This window comes from Zingiber officinale, chromosome 7A (genome assembly GCF_018446385.1).
Source record: "Zingiber officinale cultivar Zhangliang chromosome 7A, Zo_v1.1, whole genome shotgun sequence".
NCBI classification, from domain to species: Eukaryota; Viridiplantae; Streptophyta; class Magnoliopsida; order Zingiberales; family Zingiberaceae; genus Zingiber; species Zingiber officinale.
Window position 1 is genome coordinate 76,676,779 of NC_055998.1, and position 20,710 is coordinate 76,697,488.

General features: G+C 38.5%; 3 protein-coding genes across 4 annotated transcripts; 2 read left to right on the forward strand and 1 right to left on the reverse strand.

The window, feature by feature from the left end:
• The first annotated feature begins 3,624 nt into the window (after nucleotides 1-3,624).
• On the forward strand, nucleotides 3,625-4,167 carry LOC122000193. The gene has a single exon (XM_042554680.1). It carries the CDS (start codon nucleotides 3,640-3,642, stop codon nucleotides 4,024-4,026), a length of 387 nt encoding a protein of 128 aa, XP_042410614.1. The 5' UTR covers nucleotides 3,625-3,639; the 3' UTR covers nucleotides 4,027-4,167.
• Nucleotides 4,168-4,953: 786 nt separating this feature from the next.
• LOC122001583 (serine/threonine-protein kinase EDR1-like) lies at nucleotides 4,954-16,723 on the reverse strand. 2 transcript variants are annotated; one of them, XM_042556410.1, is made up of 13 exons: nucleotides 16,228-16,723; nucleotides 15,462-15,884; nucleotides 15,201-15,301; nucleotides 12,188-13,470; nucleotides 11,809-11,849; nucleotides 7,993-8,061; nucleotides 7,787-7,887; nucleotides 7,327-7,405; nucleotides 7,150-7,248; nucleotides 6,665-6,733; nucleotides 6,394-6,443; nucleotides 5,625-5,801; nucleotides 4,954-5,434 (listed from the first exon to the last, which is right to left on the reverse strand). In XM_042556410.1, the coding sequence occupies exons 1-13, from the start codon at nucleotides 16,630-16,632 to the stop codon at nucleotides 5,299-5,301; spliced, it is 3,033 nt and encodes a 1,010-aa protein (XP_042412344.1). In that variant the 5' UTR covers nucleotides 16,633-16,723; the 3' UTR covers nucleotides 4,954-5,298. The 2 variants fall into 2 exon arrangements, with proteins under 2 accessions (XP_042412344.1, XP_042412345.1); XM_042556411.1 differs by lacking the exons at nucleotides 4,954-5,434; nucleotides 5,625-5,801; nucleotides 6,394-6,443; nucleotides 6,665-6,733 and having other exon boundaries at nucleotides 7,327-7,427.
• A 665-nt stretch (nucleotides 16,724-17,388) lies between these two features.
• Nucleotides 17,389-18,399, forward strand: LOC121999442 (zinc finger protein 36-like). Its single transcript, XM_042554125.1, has one exon. It carries the CDS (start codon nucleotides 17,389-17,391, stop codon nucleotides 18,397-18,399), a length of 1,011 nt encoding a protein of 336 aa, XP_042410059.1.
• The last annotated feature ends 2,311 nt before the right edge of the window (nucleotides 18,400-20,710 follow it).

The following is a 20,710-nucleotide window of genomic DNA, read 5'->3' on the forward strand; positions in this document are numbered from 1 at the left end:
TATTTCTATGTTAAACTTTCTCAAGATAATCTGACTTACATTTCCAGACTTTCTTATATTTTTTATATATAATTTGTTCTGTGATGATTTTTTTCATGAATGCCAAAGGGGAAGAGTTAGATGGTTTAAGTTAGTTAAACAACAAAATTTAAAACAAAGCTAACTTAACAACCTTTTTAACAACCTTATAAATGATTATTTTTTCTTGCATATTTTTCACTAACTTAACCAGGTTGTCATTGCATCAAAAAGAGGAAGATTGTTGGTGCAGTTAGAGCTAACGGGCAAACTCAAGTTTTGATGAATGATAAAATAGGTTAAGTTAGTCTCATTGTTATCTAACACTCTGACCGAGTGTGCAGGAGAAGCCCAGACAGGTCGATGGGCTGACCTGATATCTGGCACGAAACCCAGCTAGGTCAACGGACCGACCGAATAGTTGGCACGAAGCCCAAACGGGTCGATGGACTGACCGGACGTTTGACACAAAGTCTAGCTAGGTCGACGGGCTGACCAGATAGCTAGCACGAAGTTCAGACGGGTCGAAGGGCTGACCGGACGTCTGATAGGTAAGTGGAGATAAGTCATTGGAGGGGAGTGAATGTGAGGACGCGTTCGCAGGAAGGGAATATTAGGCGTCGATCCGACTTAGATACATTTTGGATATCTAAGTCGAGATCGTGACTAGATTCTGGTCTCGAGGAGACGGAATCCAATTACTATTCTTCTTGATCATAAACTGTGCTAACACTCTGTTTTGCAGGATATTTTGCATTTATGCTTCAGACTAACATTTTCTTGCAGGGAAATGAAGTTGCTGGAAAATGGAGTCCGGGCGCTCGGAAGGGATCCGGGTGCCCAGAATGCAAAATCTATTCTCAACGTCACCTCGCCACGTGGAGATCCATGGTTAGCTCGGCTACGTCATTTTTAGGGCGCCCGAAGGGATCCAGGCGCCCCAAACCTCCTATATAAGGAGGGTAAAGACTGAAGTTACAACAACAACTCAAGATCTACTCTTCTCTTCGACAAAGTACTATTTCTGTTTCTATCATTTCTCCCTGCCCCCCTTTTTTTTTCCTAGTGAAATTCATCATCGATCCAACACTATATACTTGCGGACAACACATCAATGATGAGTTAGGACATAGGCAATCTGCCCTTACAGGTGGATATTATTAGTATTTATATGGGTATTTATTTTAATAGATTTTGAGATTAATTTTCAATAGGTATAAAATATCTCTTTGGATATTTGACTTCTTTCAAATAAAAAATAGGATAAAATGCTCGCCAACTCTCCATGATTTATTGGTGTCTTGCCGATCATATTAAATTATTTGAGGTTAGCAATGTCACCTTTTAAGACAATGAAAGATATGCAACCGTATTTCTTTCTTAGTTATAATGAAAAGAAGAACTAATGCACTAATGCTACTTGGATCACAGTCATGTATAGGTTTGGATATATTTTCGTTATCCGTCCATTAATAATAACAAAAGGAGAGTTGGACATATCTATTATTAGATCTTTATTATATCCATTAAATTAAACTCACAATTAAATATCTATTAGATCTTTAATTTTTAATGACAAAGATTACGTATTGTAATCTAATATGTTAGTCCACAAACAAAATCCCACACTAATAAAACACTGGACTAATGAGCTCAGCAAAGAGAGCGTAGGAAAGGTGAGCGATGAGTACAATCTAAGGGGCATTTTGATGAGAGAGGAAAATCACAAGGGGTGTTGTGACACAATTAAAACTTCACAATGCATTGTATAAAGGGAAAAAAAAAATACTTTCCTCTATTTTCTATGAAGTAACATTTTACCTCCTATTTTTAAAAAATAATACTTAATCCCATCAAAGTTAAATGTAAAAAATATTATAAAAGATAATTATGTCCTTATGTTTTTAATATTTTTTTAATAATATTAAGAGGAAAAAATATATTGAATTAATATGAAAAATAATTATACAGGTCTCTGGGGTTCGGCTCTTTAATTATTAAGTGGTTGGATCAATAGTATACACATGGAGAAAAATATACATAAAAGGTCAAAAAAAAATATAGAAGCATTCAGTGATGATGCTCTTCATCACTTACTCGGATCTATGGTTGATGTCGATTTATCGGTGCGTCGGTTCTCGGTATCCTGCAAAGCAAAGCTTGTCAGTTGGGGGTTAGTATTGTCGATGTTATCCTCTTTAACGATTAAGTTAGTGATGAACTGAGATGTGAGGCTTGTATGCATGTATAAGAAAGCAAAAGAGTTCAAAGAAGATGAAGAAAATTTACATTCGCGTAAGAAAAAAAAATTATATCTTCACTTATTTTTGCGGAACCTTATATAATCGTGAATATAGACAGATCTAAAATTTTAAATTTAGGGAGAAGTGAAGAAAATAATTATTATACATTATATTCGAATACTGCGTAGTCGAGACGACGAAAATATACATTTTAAACTACTTAATTTTATTTTATTTGTATAATTAAGTATTAATATTTATATATTGTTGGAGGTTACATATAATTTATTGAATTTAATTAATAAATCAACAGTCATGTACATATTGAAAATATTAATTAGAGTCTTAAATTGTCTTGAATTAGTTCAGATATCAATAAAGAAGATGAAAGTGGACATAAATTATTAATAAATTTGATATATTTTTTTCTTTTAAGATTATCAAAAATAAATATCAAAAGATAAGTATATAATTATCTTTTACAGTTTTATTTTTTATTTTTACATTTGACTTTGATGAAAGGAGATTAAATATTATTTTTAAAATACAAAGAGGTAAAATACTACTTGAAAATAGGGAGGGTTAAAAGTATTTTTCCCTTCTATAAATCAAGACTCTGTTTGAAAATAGGGAGGGTTAAAAATAGCTTTATTTTTTTAGAAAAATTTATTTTAAAATATCCTAATTCCAAAGTTATTATAAGCCACTTTAGCTATTTAAAATTAATTAAAAGTGCTTAAATATTAATTAAAATTGTTTTTAATTTAGAAAACTAGTTGAATAGTAATTAAGGAAAAGAAAGTTGGTGTTTTAGATTATACAAATGAAGTTGAATGAAACATATAATATATATAGATGCGAGAAAAATACCAAGAAATCAGTTGCATGCGTTTGCCCCCACTAAAACCTACAATCTTCTCACTTCCCCATGAAACATGGAGTAATTTAAGGCAGCTTGATTGCACTTATAAAACTCCCCCATCATTATCATCTACATCTATCTCAATTCCTCCTTTTTAAATCTCTCTAACACACACATTATATATATATATATATATATATATATATATATATATTCAGTATAGCGTTAGACATTATTATTTCTAGCCATCCAATCTCATCATTAACCAATTGAATGATAATTAAATGAATAAGTGAAATTCGTATTATGGTAGAATGTGAATATTTTTTAATACGTTAAGGACGTTACGTGATGATTCTGAAAGAAAAAAACAGGGGCGCTTCTTTGATTGCCCTGTAGTATATAATATCTGTCTTCATCTTCTATTCTTTTATAGTCGTCGTCGTCGTCGTCGTCTTCTTTTATTGTAGTCTTCCTCGTCTTCCTCCCTGTCTTCGCGTTGTTTGTTATGCGAGAATGGAGTTGAATCGGGCGGATCACTTGATCATGGTAGTGGAGGGCGCCGAGTGCGAGTGCTGCGGGCTGGCGGAGGACTGCACCGCCGAGTACGTCGGCGGGGTGAAGGCGGAGTTCGCGGGGAAGTGGCTGTGCGGGCTGTGCGCGGAGGCGGCGAGGGATGAGGCGGCGAAGAAGAAGAAGAAGGGCGGCGGCGGCGGCGGAATGGAGGAGGCCGTGGCGGCGCACGTGTCCTTCTGCAGGAGCTTGCGCTCGAGCCCGCCGGCGGTGCGCGTGGCCGACGGGATGAGGCAGATGCTGCGGCGGAGATCGGTGGAACTTCCGGCCAAGAGGTCGGAGGGGAAGTCGGAGGAGGGATCATCGCCAGCGGTGGGTTTTGAGGAATAGACTCTGCTTAGCTCTGAAGGAGCTTTTGACTTTTCAGGACCTCTAGTGGTCAACCAGGTTTTGACTTTTTGACATGAGAAGTAATGGAGAAATTTGTGCGTTTCTTCTTCGAACCTAAATGATTAGCCTAATGAACCCAGTTCGGATCATTCCTTATCCCTCTCAGTCCCCTAATTTTTTCAGATATCTTTCATATACTGAATTCATCCTATGATCCCCGAACAAAACAAAAAAAAACTAATTAAATACATTGATAAAATAAAAAATATATAATTTTTTTTTATAATTATCCATGAAAACAATTTAGATGACAACTTTTTTTTGAATAAATTCACTAGATGAAATAAAGGACAAGAGGATTCGAACTATTATGAACCAGGTCAAGGCTCGATAAACATTCTAAAATACTGGGAACAGATGCAATTTGACAACAAAATTAGTTTAGTTATTTTTAGTAGATTTGATTCTTCCAAGTTCCAAAAGAGGAAAGGAAAAAGAGCCTTTGACTATTCCTACACGCTTGTTTACTTCGAATGAAAGCACTGTTCTCCGAAGAAGAGGGAAAAGAAACAACAACTCTACCTCAACGATAGACACGCTAAGGATGAAGAGTGAGACGAGAAGTCGAGTGGTACTCACAATCTCTACCTCTTCTGCTGTTGGCTCGGGCTCGAATCACCTTCATCGCAATCGTGTTCTTGATGCATGAGGCTGAGATCGTAGCAAACTCGGCGATGCTGATGGCAAGCTTGACAATGACAAAGCTAAGAATGAAGAGGAAGCAGCATCTACTGACAAAGGGGATCGATTCAGAATATGCTTTGAACCAACTTTTCCTCTGGCCTTCACTTATTCTCAAGTAAACACAGCCTGAAAGTTGAACCGATACACCAGATCAAGCGACATTAAAGAAAAAAGTAGTAGTCAAGTTACAAAGTCATCGTAGAACAGCATATACATTTCTCGTACAATGCTTCTACAACACAAACTGACAGAATGAAGATGCTGCGATGCAGTTTAGTAACAAATGTTCTTACCTCTCCTACAGTGTATCCAATTAAAGCTAGCCGGTTCGGCCAGCAAACAAAACAAAAAGAGAGCGAGAAAACAAATACATAGATACATATCAACTCCCTTTTAAAGTTATTGATTTAGTGATGCTATCGACATGATCAAACACTTTACAAACAATCATTGCCATGAAAAGAGAAAAAAAACAGCCTGAATGGCAGAAGCCATGGAGGTGTATATGCTTATGTACACTGCAAATACTTAGGGGGTTGACTTCACTGAGATTTCTTGGGGCACTAGGGGGGTTTCTGGCTCCTGTTGTGAGGGAATGACCAGCCGCTGTAAGGAATTGAGCGCAGTTGTCAGTTGTGCAAATGAGGGGCGCAAGCTTGGATCCCTGGTCCAACAAGTCATTCAGACAAAAATTTAGCAAACTGTTTCTAGACTACGATATAGCAGGGATTCAGATATCGAAATGGATAAGGTACATGGGACAGTAATTGGCATCCTGTTTACTCGTAATGTGGACTATGCTAGCTGAATTTTAGGAATCACTGCTCATGTTCAACTTAAGTGTTGATGCTTACGTTTGCCAGCATTCCCATATAATCCTTGCAACCAGAGGATCGACTTCTTTTGGGATGTCAAGCCGCCGATTCTGGAATCCAACAGCCCCAACCACTTGCATTGGGTTCATGCCACTCCACGGCATCCTCAGGGTCGCAAGTTCCCACAAGATCACTCCAAAGCTATATACATCACATCTGTAGAAATGCAAATTTGCAAAAATAAAAGCAAGAACCATAGATTATCTCCTTACTACCAGAAAGGTATACATTTAAGTATGATACATGATAAAAGAATCTAAATGCCAAATGAGTATTAGGAAAGCGATAAAAAAAAAATGTATTAGCATTCTCATCATAAATTCATGTCCCTCTCATCCTCTTCGTGGCATGGAAAGATTCAAAGGCCTGCCCCTACTAAAATCTTGGGTGTGAATATTATACTGATGACATGTAGAATTGCTTGACCTTTTTTATTGTCCAGGATTCACTCCATTCCTACTCCATTGCCATCCAAATGTCTAAATCCCCATAAACTCACTTTTCAAAATTAAGAATCTAGATCATATAACTAAGTTTTAAGAGTTAAGTTCATGTAAAATTAATGTCGGTTTGCGCTAGGCTTAGAGTTAAAAGAAAAATGACAACTAATTAGTGGTAAGTGTGTAACTTGGGAGAAAGCTATAGCGTTCAGAATGATTACTGCAATGCACGTTGTAATAGAATTGATTGAAGCTGCAAATTATATTTAAAAAATGATTAAGTAATGATGGGATTAGAAAAGGCTCACTTTTCATTGGATTTTTCATTGCGCAGCACCTCGGGTGCCATCCACTCCGGCTATCAAATTGAAGAAACAAAAATTAAAAAGGAATCTGAAACAAAAAAGATTAATAACAAGTTTCTACAGAATTTAATTGACAGCATGTGGAATGCAGACAAACTGTACCCTTTTACACAAATTTATTATATTAAATTCTTATTCTAATAACAAAAGTGCTTCCCATGAATTCAAAACTTTACAAGTCATGATTAAAGCATCAAAAATAATAACCACATACGGTTCCAGCAGTAGATTTTGAAGATAGAAATGTGCTATGCTTCAAGCGTGACAGGCCAAAATCACACACCTGAAAATTCAAATTGGATGAATTATCACTATATGGGCTTAACTCTCACAAACATTGCAATACAAATGAAAAATTATTCATTAGCCGCGGTACTTAAAACTGTATATTGTTTAATGGAACTCAATCAGCCATCTCATTTTGAATTTGGTATCATGCTTAGTGGATAAGTGAAACATAATTAAGTATAAAGTAGTCTGAGTGATAAAAGCTAGTGTGTACTGAATGGATACAAAGAGTAGAAAATAAGAATAATACTACCATAGCACTTTGTGTCAACTAAAGTTGATAATAACTTGTGACGGGAATACTATTTTAGCTTTGTTGGGCAGAGCACTCTAGCTAGTTAACTTAAGTAAGCCACAACTAGATTAGCTGACGACAACCAACAATTTAGTGTTTTGAAGATTGCTATATACCTTAACAGTCCAATTCTTGTCCACCAATAGATTGGGTGATTTAAGATCACGGTGGACGATGGTAGGTATACTCGTGTGCAAGCAATTCATTCCCTTAGCCTGAGACAAAAACTATCAGAAAAGCTTCCAAGAAGATGCAAACAATAAGATTGAGATACAAACATTCAGTAATCGTACCACATCAAGAGCCATCTTTATCCTGAGATTCTCATCAATTTGACAATTAGGGCGATGAAGAATCCTGTACAAGCTTCCTCTGAAATTTCAATTCCACCACTCTAGTTATTGTATGAACAAAGGAAGATAAATATTGGTTTAAAACATAAAATACGCGAGCATGATAAATAAATCAAGTTGAATATGAACACATTGAATCAGTGGGCCCAGTTGGATAATTTAGATCCATCATCCATCAGTATGCTATCCAACTCTTTACACCTTGTTTAATAATAACCATCTTGTACCATATTAATCAATAGAAAACTTCAATGTGCTTTCCAGTCAAGAATGAAAAAGAGCAGACAATCTTAATAGGCTATAAGTAGTAAAACTATTTTAATTGTTGAATTATTTTAGACATATGTAATAAGGACAACTTCCTGCCAAACATTAAAAAGAAAGGACAAGTATATCAAACCTTGGAAGAAACTCAGAAACAATAGATAGATTAGGAGGCCGAGTTACAGCACCCATAAAGAGAACAACATTTGGATGGCGCAACCTGCGCATTATACGAACCTAGACAAATATAAAACCAATCAGTACAAGTATTGGTATCAAATTTAGGGTAAAAAAAACTATAGATAGTGAAAACAATCACATATGTAAATAACCTCTATATACCTCACTGCGGAATTCATCTAAAGCATCCCCATAAAAGTCCTGATCTAGGAACTTTTTCACAGCTACTTCCTGGATCAAAGTACAAACACAAGAAAATTAAAGCTAATAATTCACACTAGGCCCCTCAAATTGCCCAAGCAACTGGTGCAGTTGGAGTTTGCAACTTAAAACAATACTATCAGAGACAAAGCATATCAATATTTTCTATGACAGTCAATTTGATGCAGCACAACAAAAGGATAAAGATATGATTTTGATACCAATATGTTTTCTTGTTTGCATTACAATTTCCTATCAAAAACCTCGATTAACTCTTTCACAATAGCCCACTAGATGGTGCAGTCTTTTTGAAGCTTATATGAAAAAACTCACCGAAATTAATTGTTAAAATTTCAGCAAGAAATCCAAAAATAATGAAGTTTTGCAATCTGACTTTATTTAAAAAGCTAAGAAATAAATTAAAAAATAAGAAATTAATGGAATACTCCTACTATGAAATTTGAGGTCACTTCTTTTGAAAGTATCAAAGGAATATTTCCACCACAGGAAATGGATAAAACATGTTTTGAAATTTTTAAATCAAATTACTCTTGTTTATTCTCTCATCAAAATCAATGAAAAAATAATCAAACAATTGCATAGTTTTGTTGACATCTTAAAATAGATAAAGATAAAGAATCAAACAAGAACAAAACATTAATATGCTGCTAATTTATACATTTGATTATAATTATTATTCATACATGCATTTTTAATATACTTCAATTTTTTTTCATAAATGTAATATAGTGATATGATATGGTTCCGAGTGTAGGATCGAGTCATTGGTCGAGATCCGGATCCGTACTTGGGCATGCAACACGTAGGGGGGGGGGGGGGAACGGAGGAGGAAAAAAACTCGTCCTAGACAGAGTCCAAATCAATCAAGGGGGAAGACTCGTCCTAGATAGAGTCCTAATTGCTCAATTTTTCTTTCTCCTTTATTAATAATGACACTCCTTATATAAGGAGTCAAACATGACAAGATTAGGAAAAACCAACCATAAAGGAAAACAAGGAATCAAAAATAGAAAAGCTAATTAGGTCATTATTTGTTTTCTACTATAGCAGTAGTTAAATTAGGCCATTATTTATTTTTTACTAATTAGACAATAGCTAATTTATTTCTAATAGCTAATTAGATAGTAATTAATTTGCTTCCAACTATAGCGATGTTCAACAAAGGCGTCCACCTCGGCATCCACATCATCACTCCCTTCCTCGATACTGAGTTTGTCCTCAAGCTCGAAAGCGGGGTATAACACCACTAATAGCATGAAGGGAAATTTCTGAATTCACTTCCCCCTCTTCCTCACCTTCCCTGTCATCATCAGGCACTTCAATCCAAAATAGGCGTTTACACTTGTGACCCGTGGAGTAGGATTCATCATAGTTAAAACAAAGGCCCTTGGCTCTCCGTTCTACCATCTCGGCGCGAGTCAGACGCTTGGAAAATGAAACAGGTGGAGTCTCCTTGCTGATGTCCGGGGTCCTGGTCTTCGCCAAAGGAGGGCCTCCACTGTTGGTGTTGAGCTTGGTTGTGGTCCCGCCCCAATTCGTGCGCAGTAGCCCCCCCACCTTGATGGAAGCATTGCTTCCGTTCTAGTGCCCTGGCCATATTCATTACAATGCCTAGGTTTTCAGGCTTCTACAGTTCGATATTGATACAGAGATCTTCGACTAGCCCTGCAGTGAATAAGTCAACTTGTTGTTGTGGTCGGAGGTCCGAGGTCCGAGCGAGGTGAGATTGAAATTTGCGCTGGTAGTCTTCTACAGAGCATGTCTGTTTCAAATTTGCTAGCTCTCCCAAAGGGTTGTTGCTTAGGGGCGGGCCAAAGCGGATATGGCAATGGTCTCTGAACTGTTTCCAAGTCATCTCTGGCTCTTCTTGCTCTACCTGATCAAACCAAAGTTGGGCTTCCCCTACCAAGTGGAAGGCAGCAAGGCCAACCTTGTTAGCCTCTGTGGTCCTTTGGTTGGTAAAGAATTTTTCGCACCTTTTAACCCAGCTTAGCGGATCCCCTTCTCCAGAATAGGTGGGGAACTCCATCTTTGAGTATCGCGGAGCCATGGTGCCGCTGGTTAACAGTTCAGGTATGACCTCTGAGCCTCTAAAAGGGCCATACTCTACGCTGGTAGGGCTATCTGCAGTGTGCAAAGGTCGTCGTCGTCTAGCATCTTGAACAGTATGGGAAATCTCGGCAATCTGCTCCTCTAGTCCTTGCTGGCGGGAAGTGATCTGCTCCATGAAAACTTGTTGTTGTGACATCAATCTTTCCATGAAGGCCTCGAGTTTGGATGTGATAGGATCCGTGTCACCCATGACCGGCTCTGATACCAAGTTGATATGGTCACGAATGTAGGATCGAGTCACAGGTCGAGATCCGGATCCGTACTTGGTCATGCAACACGTAGGGGGAGGGGGGGAGGAGGAAGGGAGGAGGAAAAAGACTCGTCCTAGACAGAGTCCTAATTGCTCAATTTTTCTTTCTCCTTTATTAAAAATGACACTCCTTATATAAGGAGTCAAACATGACAAGATAAGGAAAGACCAACCATAAAGGAAAACAAGGAATCAAAAATAGAAAAGCTAATTAGGCCATTATTTGTTTTCTACTATAGCAGTAGTTAAATTAGACCATTATTTATTTTCTACTAATTAGGCAATAGCTAATTTATTTCTAATAGCTAATTATGTAGTAATTAATTTGCTTCCAACTATAACGATGCTCAACAAAGGTGTCCACCTCGGCGTCCACATCATGATATTATTGAAGTTTAAGCAAAACCCAACCCCACTGGGATAAAGCTTGGTTATTGTTGTTGTTGTATTGGAGTTTAAGCAACTGCATTGCTAGAATAAGGCCAGGTTATAAGTCATTTCATGATACAGAAGACAAACTGATCATAGCTTAAACCTATTTGTAGTCTTTGAGATAAACAACTACTTTCTCTCTTTCTTTCTTTCTTTCTTTGTGTGTGTGTGTGTAATCTAATTTGGATTGACCATGAACCTAAGTTGTTCTGCATTTTTAAACTCCCTTATTGCCAGTGCAACATTCTTATAAAGCAGTACTGCATCTACAGCTAAACCTTGTAGGAAAGATGCCAGGTCACACCAGCACCAGACAAAAATTGTTGAGTATACACCATCATCAATCATATAAACCAGAAACAAACATTAAAATGGCTGCATAACCAACCAAATAAATCTTGAACAACAAACAACAACAACAACAACTAAACCTTATCCATCCCACTAGGTGGGGTCGGCTATATAGATCCTTTTACGTCATTGAGCTCTATATCCTACTATATCATCATCTATACAACAACAACAATCAAGCCTTATTCCACTAGGTGGGGTCGGCTATATGGATCTTTTTACGTCATTAAGCTCTATCTCCTTCTATACTTAAATAAATTTTATCTTATTTTATTGTTGCTAACCAAGTCTTTTTTTAGTCTTCCTCTTCCTCATTTGATATATGTGTTTGTCATAGTTTCACATCGCCTAACTGAAGCATTTATTGGTTGTTTACATGCCCATACCATCTAAAAGTGTCTCTTGGAGTTTTCTCTCAATAGATGCAACTCCGACTTTCTCTCTAATGCTCTCATTTCTTATTCTATCCCTTCTCGTATGTCCACACATCCACCTTAACATCTTCATCTCTTGAAATTCAATAAAAATATATGGTAAATGGAAATATATAAGGAAGCATATGCATAATATGCCACATGATTCTTAATGTGATGCCACAAAAGACAACTAACCTCTCCATTCCAATCAGCACGATACACTTCTCCATAAGAACCTAGCAATAGGTAAAATCAAGAGATTTATCAATGCACTCAATATAAAACATGAATAGGAATTTGAGTTAAGAAGAGAAGCAACATCTCACACAGCCAAAATAAATAATATGAAATCAGAGGTAAGAAGGAAAAGATACATAGAAACATAAGATATAAGATCTTGGAGTCTGATAACTAAGTCAGGATGGAAGGAACTCCAATCAATTAGCAATATATTAATAGAGAATCTATTAAACGCCACACAAGGTAACTTCCATAAGGTGGCTATGATGCCAAAAAAAATGCATTTTATAAAATTGTGAATAAGCACAAATTTAAACATAATTTCTGCTAGTACCTAGTCCAATCCTCTCTCCAATTATTAGTTCCTCCCAGCGGATTTCCCAATTAGCCACATCATCTAGCACAGGGTCAACCTTACTTGGCCTGACTTGTGAGCAACTTGAAGATTCTTCATAAATACTAGGAGTTACTTGGAAGGAACTTGAAGATTCTTGATGAACAGTGTTCACACTTATTTCTGTGAGTCTATCATGATTTTGCTTATCATGTTTGATGTCAGCATTTTCCCCTTGTTTCTGTAGTACCTTTAACTGGCTGCTATCCAAAACCATTTTGCCACCATGGTCATTAAATACATACTTTGCTTCTGATGATGAAATTGAGATGTGTGCTTTATCTGCTTGAACATCACGGCTCCTGTCCAATTTATGGTGCATATTATTTTCTGAGACATTATTGGTCTGGCCATATTCTGACGAATGATAACCCATATTCATAGCAGGTCGACGAGTTTGGTTCTCAGAAATAGCTACAGAGTTTGAAATGGCAGAAGAACCAGCAACATTAGTTGAAACTCCAGAAAATGCTTTTGCAGCAGAGCTGGGCATTTTAGAAGACGAAGCGTTTGGTGTGAAGTTCCTTTGTGGATTTGACTCCACCAAATTGTTCTGTTTTGTATTAGGAATCTCATTACAAGCAGATCGGCCTTTCCAAACCAATGGAACTTGGGATCTTCCAGGTCCTATAGCAATGTTTTCCCTGTGCCTCTGGTATCCCATATTTGCACCATCAGAAACTTTGGGAAGTGGAGCTGCTTTTGCAGCAACAGTTTCTCGGAATGGGTTCAGATCAGCAAAAAGGTTTGTTACATCAGCAGCATCTTGTGGAGTAAAATTAGAGTTGAGCTTTCCTTTACCTAAATTATTTCCATCCACGGAAACAGCAACAACAATTCCCTTCTGCTTTGAAGTTGTTACACTGGTAGATGTAGATTGATCTGATCCATTTTGTATAGATAACGTCATATTTCCCCTAGAATTACGTCCACTACTTGTAGAGGATTCACCATTACGATCACTTAGAACTGAAGATATTGCAATTGGACTTTCGTATATTGTTCTCTTATCAACAGTTTGATTATGATCCAAGGATGAAACTGGATTGCCAGTTTTACCATCAAGGTGCAACCGTTCATTGTTGAAAAAATCATCCTCCGGTCTGCTTGCCCAAGAGCTCATTCTCTTGCTTATGATTGGTTTGGAAGAAGTTTCTTTTAGACTGAGTACATCAGCTGGGATTAGAGTGCCTGGAGCAGCCATAAGATCAACCAAAAATTCCCTAATACAGAACCATATAGATCAGCATTAAAATAAAAACTGTAATGTGAATTTTATTGGATTATAAGCCATATTGACAGCCATGTCTATGTAGCCAACAAGAAGCAGCTGCATTTTTCTATCGTGGCAGAGCCAACAATCAAGTTAATACAGCAATTTCTCATTAAAATTTAGGTGAATAAGGAATTTGGGATTATAATCATGTCACTTTAAAATTGGAGTCTAAAGACTTTCTAACCTTCAATTACAAAAATTCAACAATAATAATAAATACCCACTGCAGTGCGTTGTTTCTGACCAAAACAATAATATTTAACATTATATATGGTTCTATTGGTACGATAGATCTTTGATTTTCCATCTTTTCCTCCTGTGCTTTGAATTTATACCTCTGTTAAATGCTTTTGTTAGAATTTTCCAAAGAGACAAATATATTTCCTTTTGTTTTCATGCTTGTATGTCTACTCCTGGTATGAATATATCAGCGATCGTGATGTGATAACCTACTACAAATTGGCCTTTGAACATTTAAATAATTAGCATATGTTAAAATTCTCCAAAGAGGCATTGCATGTGAACATTTTTTTTTTTACTGCCTATATGTCTACTCATGGTGCAAGTATATAAGTAATCTTGATCCTAAAACATAAGACAACTTGGTCTTATTCAATGTTTTAAAAAACAACATTTACTTTAGATAGCACATACCATATTGATGTGCCATTACAATATTGAGATGATGTAATCCTAACTAAAAACTGCAAGCCTTCTTCCATTTTGAATGATCAAATTGCTTTCACTACTCTCTACCACTGCATATTTTTTGGTGTGCATATTTTGTTCATCAAATATCACAAAGAAGTGGTAAGTAGGCCAATCTCTTAGTATATTTTCATGGTTACCCTTTCTCAAAAGGTTATTGGCTTATTCGCTACAGCATCTGCCCACTTTCCATTTTGCTAACATTTTCCAGTCCATTTCAGTGAACCAAACCCTCCTAGTCCAATTCAAGAGACACACTCACAATGAGCCTGTCTGTAGATAGCATCTCTTTCTTAGATAATCCAGCACCCACTAATGATACGCTTCTTCTACCAGTAGACTTTAGACAACCTAGAATAACCTTTATTAATAGTTTTGGCAATAACTTTTGAAATCAATCATCTACTTCTCAGGTATCAAATCATGTTCCTAGAACCTACAGATATCCACCTTCCTGCTCTTTGCAAAGCCACTCAACAATCGTCTACATATCTCATTACTAATTTTGCTTTGTTATACTGATTTTCTTGCTGGTACTCTGCCTTTGTATTCCCACTTCCTATTATTTCTTGTTCCTACGAGTGAAGCTCTAGCAAATGAGATAACTTCTATACATTCTGATAAAACATACCTTTTTCTAGATGAAATTAGTTGTTGGTTGTCAGTGAATTTATACATAGTTGTTTTACCGCATGTTTAGTTTCTTAAGAAAATCATGTTGCCAAAGGTTATATACTTATATGTAAGTGTTTCAAGTTCATTATGACCATTTTATCTTGTAGAAAAAATCACCACCAATACAACAATTTCAGGTATTGTCAGATTATATAGGCCACTACAGCTATTTGACATATGAAATTCAATCAAGGAATAAAATCTGATAGAAAATGGTTCCACATTGTCACAAAGGTAATGTTAGTACACAAAAAATCAATGCAACAACAAGAGGAAGAATATGGAAGTGCAAACCTTTCATCCAACTTTATTATGTTAATGGCATCATCATCCATGCCTGTGTAATGACTCCCTTTTACGAGCTTGCAAGGAATGCCAATATTATCCGCAAGAACCTGGATTATCATGTAGCAACAACAAAATAGATAAATAAATAAATAGGGTTATAACTACCATTGAAAACATATACCAAGTCCAATGGAATAGCAATAAATTTCGCAAACGGTATATTGAAGTTGCAATAGCATACTATACATGAAAAACAGGTGAACAAACCTTGAATAGTAGAGCACGATGCCGGGATAACCCTACTCTTATGCAGCCAATTGGTAGCAAACTCGTCTGAAGTGTGGTTCGTAGCTCCGTACTTTTTTCCATCCATTTTGTTAGTGTGTCATTTGCATCTCTAACAGGACCACCCATATGATCCATGACCAATTCAGATACTCTCTGAACCAGCACTCCAGTTTCAGTAGTAGGGCATCCTAACAAAATGCACTGTGCCACTTGCTCCAGCTCTACTAATGCAGGGTCAATTGCACGGTTGACAACGATGACTTCAAAACCTAGATCCCCAATTCTTGTTTGGAGTTCAGTTAACGATGGCATCCTTCTCTGACTTGCAGAATTGCCAGAGAGGCCATATATGTCATAGAACCCATCCACAACTTTATCATCATAGTCGAGGACATTGTAATCCTGCATACAGAACCCATCAATACCCTAAAAGGCAGACTAATAGAGAGAAATTTGAAGTAATTCAATAAACAAGAGTGTCCACTCCCTTGAAATAGCTGAAAACCCAATTCCGACTACCTAAGTACCTCCTAATATAAACAAATATGAGCAACAAGTGGGAGTTAGAACTTTAGTCAACCTAGAATGAACCGTACTTTCACCCAAAAACAAGGTCTTACTTCACTCTTAATTCTCAGTGATTGCAGGAAATTTGACTGGCAAAAAAACCAAAAATCCTGCAATATCAAAGGACTAACAAAAATCCGCTTCAATTTCTTCAATCAGGATCAAGAGGAGAACTCACCCAATAGCTCCGTGACAGCGACTCGGACGTCCCCTCCTCCCGATCCTGGTTGATCCGGTCCCTCCCCAAGCTCAGCAGCTTCGCCGCTCGGATCTGATCGCCGTCCAAATCGCCCCCGAACTCCGAATTCGAAGCGCTGATCGCGAGCGCCAGCTGCACCTGAAACTCCTCCTCCGACGAGAAGTAGTCCTGACGGTCCTCCCCAGGGGGAGCAGTTGCCCGTGGAGGCTCGACCGGGGATGGTGTCGTCGGAGACGAACCGGACGAAGCGGCCCTGTGGTCTGCCGCGCACGAAGGGGAGGCCGCAGCTGTGGGCGACGGCGCCGGCGACTGAGCCACCGAAGAGGGGGAGGGAATCTCGTTGGATCGGTGAGGGTGCCGCTTGATCTTGAATATGTTCTTCATCGTGTTCCGATCGCTTGCTCCGCCACCGGAACCTCCTCAGGCCTCTCCTTTCTCCAAGACGACAACGGCACGGCGTCAAGGAGCGCGAGTCCTTTTCTTAGCTCCCAAGTGCAACATCGTTAAATAAGACGGCTCGTCGTCCACAGTAAATTACTGAAACTACCACTCCCCCTCACATGCGCATCACGTGTCGTGGTTCCGCGGAATCGTCTGACGGCGACGGGAAGTGCCACGTCGACGCTTTTAGCAGAACCAGCCGTTATTTTTCGAATCGGTCGAGTCAAATTAGACTGAGCCCGGCCCAATCACGAGTCGTTCAAAACCCGATCTACATCTCTAAAAATAATATACAGTACCATAAATAATTTATTGTTACTGAAATTCAACACGGTAGACTTTAACAAACATTTTATGCATATTTAATAAATTAAATTTGGAGTTAATTGACAAGGAAAAAAACAATTTAGTAAATTGAGCACTGTTTAAGGAAAATAACAATAAATTAATCGGTTTGATCTGATTGGTTCGTTAAAAATTTGGCTCTTTAACAACAAGACTCAGTCGACTAATTCGCCGGCATTTGCTAATTGTATCTGTTTCGCTTTCCTACTAATTCTCTACTTTTAGCTATAAAAATAATACAAGCTAAAGTGTCCTTAATCCACACTCGCTCTTCTAATCTACTGCCTCTTCTCCTCTTCCACACTAAGAATTAGAGAGGCTTCGAGGAAAAGTAGTAGCAAAAGCAGAGTATTAATGGCGACCGCCGAGTACCATTTTCCATCGCTGGACTTGAGGGTGCCTAAGCGAAGGCGAACGGAGCGTCGCCGCTCCTCGCCTCCGTCGGATTCTGGGCTCACCGAAGACGAGAAGGAGTGTATCCTTGCGCTCCTGGCCTTATCAAGGGTTTCGGTCATTCACGACGACGAGGAGATGACACCGGCGGAGGAAGCGAGGTCCTCGCTTTTGCGGCCCGAGGAGGAGGAGCAGCGCCAGTCGCTTCCGTTGCCATCGTCGTCTCCAACGAAACAGCAGCAAGAGGTGCCTCTGACTTCATCTCTGTCGCTGTGGCAGCAGGACAAGCCGCTTCCGCTACCTCCTCTGGCGGAGAGAGAATTATCTCCTCTTCCGCCGCAACAAAACCAACTGCTTCTGCTACCTCCTCCGGCGGAGGGAACATTATCTCCTCTTCCGCCTCCGCCAGAGCAAGCTCTGTCTCTGGTTTTGTGCCCGATGCAGATACGATGTTATCGACTTCCTCTGCCTCCTCCGCAGCCGCCGATCCAACGACCGACTCCTTTTGTATATATGGCACCGACACAACAGAACCAGTTGCGGTATGTATGCTCCGAGTGCGGCAAAGCATTCTCTTCGTACCAGGCCTTGGGAGGCCACAAAACCAAACACCGGAAGCGCCCTACCGAAAACAGAGCCGCCTCGTCGGTCGTCACCGGACCAACAGATCAGAGCAAGCCTCACACTTGCTCTTTGTGCCACAAGTCGTTCGAGACGGGTCAAGCGCTGGGCGGGCACATGAGAGCCCACTACGAGCGCAATAATCGGCAAGCCACCGCCGAGAGCAGACCGGTGGCAGCAGCGCCGCCATCTTCACTGACGGAGTGCTCGACCACGAAGGGTCTGGGAATCGACCTCAACCAGCCGCCGAAGCCGGATGCGGATTGGGCCACGGAAGAAGAAGCGGCGAGCTCTATGCCGGCGGCGGCAGCCGCGTCCCAACCTCCTCGCTTCTTTAATTTCTTATTTTAAAGTCATTAATTAATCTGATCAGTAGTTTAATTGAACTTTTAAAATCTTTCTTCTTGTAGAAACTTCATTTTACTCTTATTTTTAGTCAGAAAAAAAATTATTCAGTGCAGATTTTTAATTTTCTTTTCTGGCCAGAGTCTAAATATACTCAGTATATATATGGGTAGAAGTTGGATTCAATTTTATATCCTCTTGTTTCATCTTTGTTTTTTTGTTATATTCATATCCGTCCTCATCTCCGTCTTTATATCTGTCAAATATCTAATATTCATATTTATCTAAATATTTATTATCATTTATAATTTATATTTTTTTAAATTTAAATTATTTTGATAAAACTATAGATATTTATTAAAATTTTAAAAAATAATAAGTTATCTCCTCCATTTGAGTCGGATTAAATCCTTCCTCATATTTAGAGGAAAACTATCATGCACATATGCGTATCAAGCTTTGGCTTATTTAATATTAGAAGTGAACGATCCGATACGATAGATCGACGATAGACCGAACAGGTAAATGATATATATATATATATATATATATATATATATATATATATATATATATATATATACTAAAATGATGGAACTCATAAAAAGTGAAATGGTAGACCATGAATTTATGTATCCATCTTTGAATATTTTCTTGAGATTTTTTCTTGTGCATATCATTGTTCTATGGGTGCGTTTGGTTGAGGATTATTCTTGATAATCTTGGTTATTCATCCAAGATTATCAATAAAAACACTGTTTAGTTGGTTTAGGTAATCGATGATTCTCGAGTAATGTTCCATACATGACACGTCAGCAAATCAGGAATAGAAAAACTGAGGGTTTTCTTGATTCCGGGATTAACAAATATTTTTTACCTAAAATACCCTCGAATAAGAGAAAAATGTGATAAAAAAGAAAAATGTAAAAGAAAAAAGGGAAAAAAAACATAAAAAAACCTCATAAAAATAATTTAAAAATAAAAAATTGTAAAAAAACTTTAAAAAAAATAAAAAAGCATTAAAAATAGAAAAAATTTTAAAAATTGAGGAATAAAAAAATAGAAAAAATGTAAAAAAATTTTAAAAAATTTAAAAAGTAAAAAATAATAAAAAAACATTAAAAAAAAGGAAAAATGTAAAAAAAACATAATTTTTTTTAAAAAAAAAAGTAAAAAAACTTTTAAAAAAAGTAAAGAAAACTTTAAAAAATAAAAAATGGGGAAAAAAAATAAAAAACATAAAAAAAACAAAATTAAAAATATATATATAAAAACTAAAGAAAAACATAAAAAAGAAAAAGTAAAAAAAACGTAGAGTTTAAATAATAATAATAATAATATTATTATTATTATTATGTACAGTTGGTTTTGTAATTGAGGGTAATATAGTTGATCCGGTGGTAAGGACGGGGGACCCTCGTTGGCGGGGGAGGTCAACGACACGTGGAGGTCAATGGTCAAGAGGGTCAACCCCAAGATCGTGTCGGGCGGACAGAGGTCACGTCGAGCAGACTGGCGGGCCGACCGAGCATTCGGCCAACTGAACATCCGGCCCGGGGGCTCCCAAGCCGGACGAAAGACAGCCCGACCAGGGGTCGAGTTTCCGATGGTCAAGGTAAAAGAGTCTCTGGGCCGAGCGGACAGGCCGCTCGGCCGAGCCACAGGATAATAAGGCGCAATCCCATCCGAGCACATGAGCAGGGCTTCTCCTCCCGATCCGAAGTATGCGCATTCCCGGAGGCCATGAGCGCCGAGCGACCAGTCCGCTCGGACCGGGAACAGGCAAAAGGCGCAAAGGGACAGCTAGTAGCATCATCCTCGAGACGCCTGCCGCCGACAGACAGCATGGTCGGCGGCTGGAGAGGACAGAGTATCGTATGGTGGAAGTTTCCACCGTCACGTCAGGGATATGCTCGGGCGATTGCGGAATGACGTCAGACGTGCTTTTCTGACACAACTTTACTGAGGTATGTTTGGGGAAGCGTGCACGCGTCGAGAAGCGTGCCCACGCCTCCCCGGGGTCCTATATAAGGACCCCCAGACGTCGACGGAGGTATGCGATTCTCATCACTGTAGTCATAGTAGCGTTACCTTGCTCCTCTTCTTCTTCATTGCCTGACTTGAGCGTCGGAGGGTCGTCGCCGGGAAACCCCTCCCGGCTCAGCTTCTTTGCAGGTTCACCGGAGATCCATATCACCAGTCGAATACAGCAGAGAGTGCCACGTCCCCAGTGTCCACTGACTCAGCGCTCGGACAGGATCAAATTGGCGCCGTCTGTGGGAATGTTCCTGAATCCGAGCAGAGACGATGGAAGAAG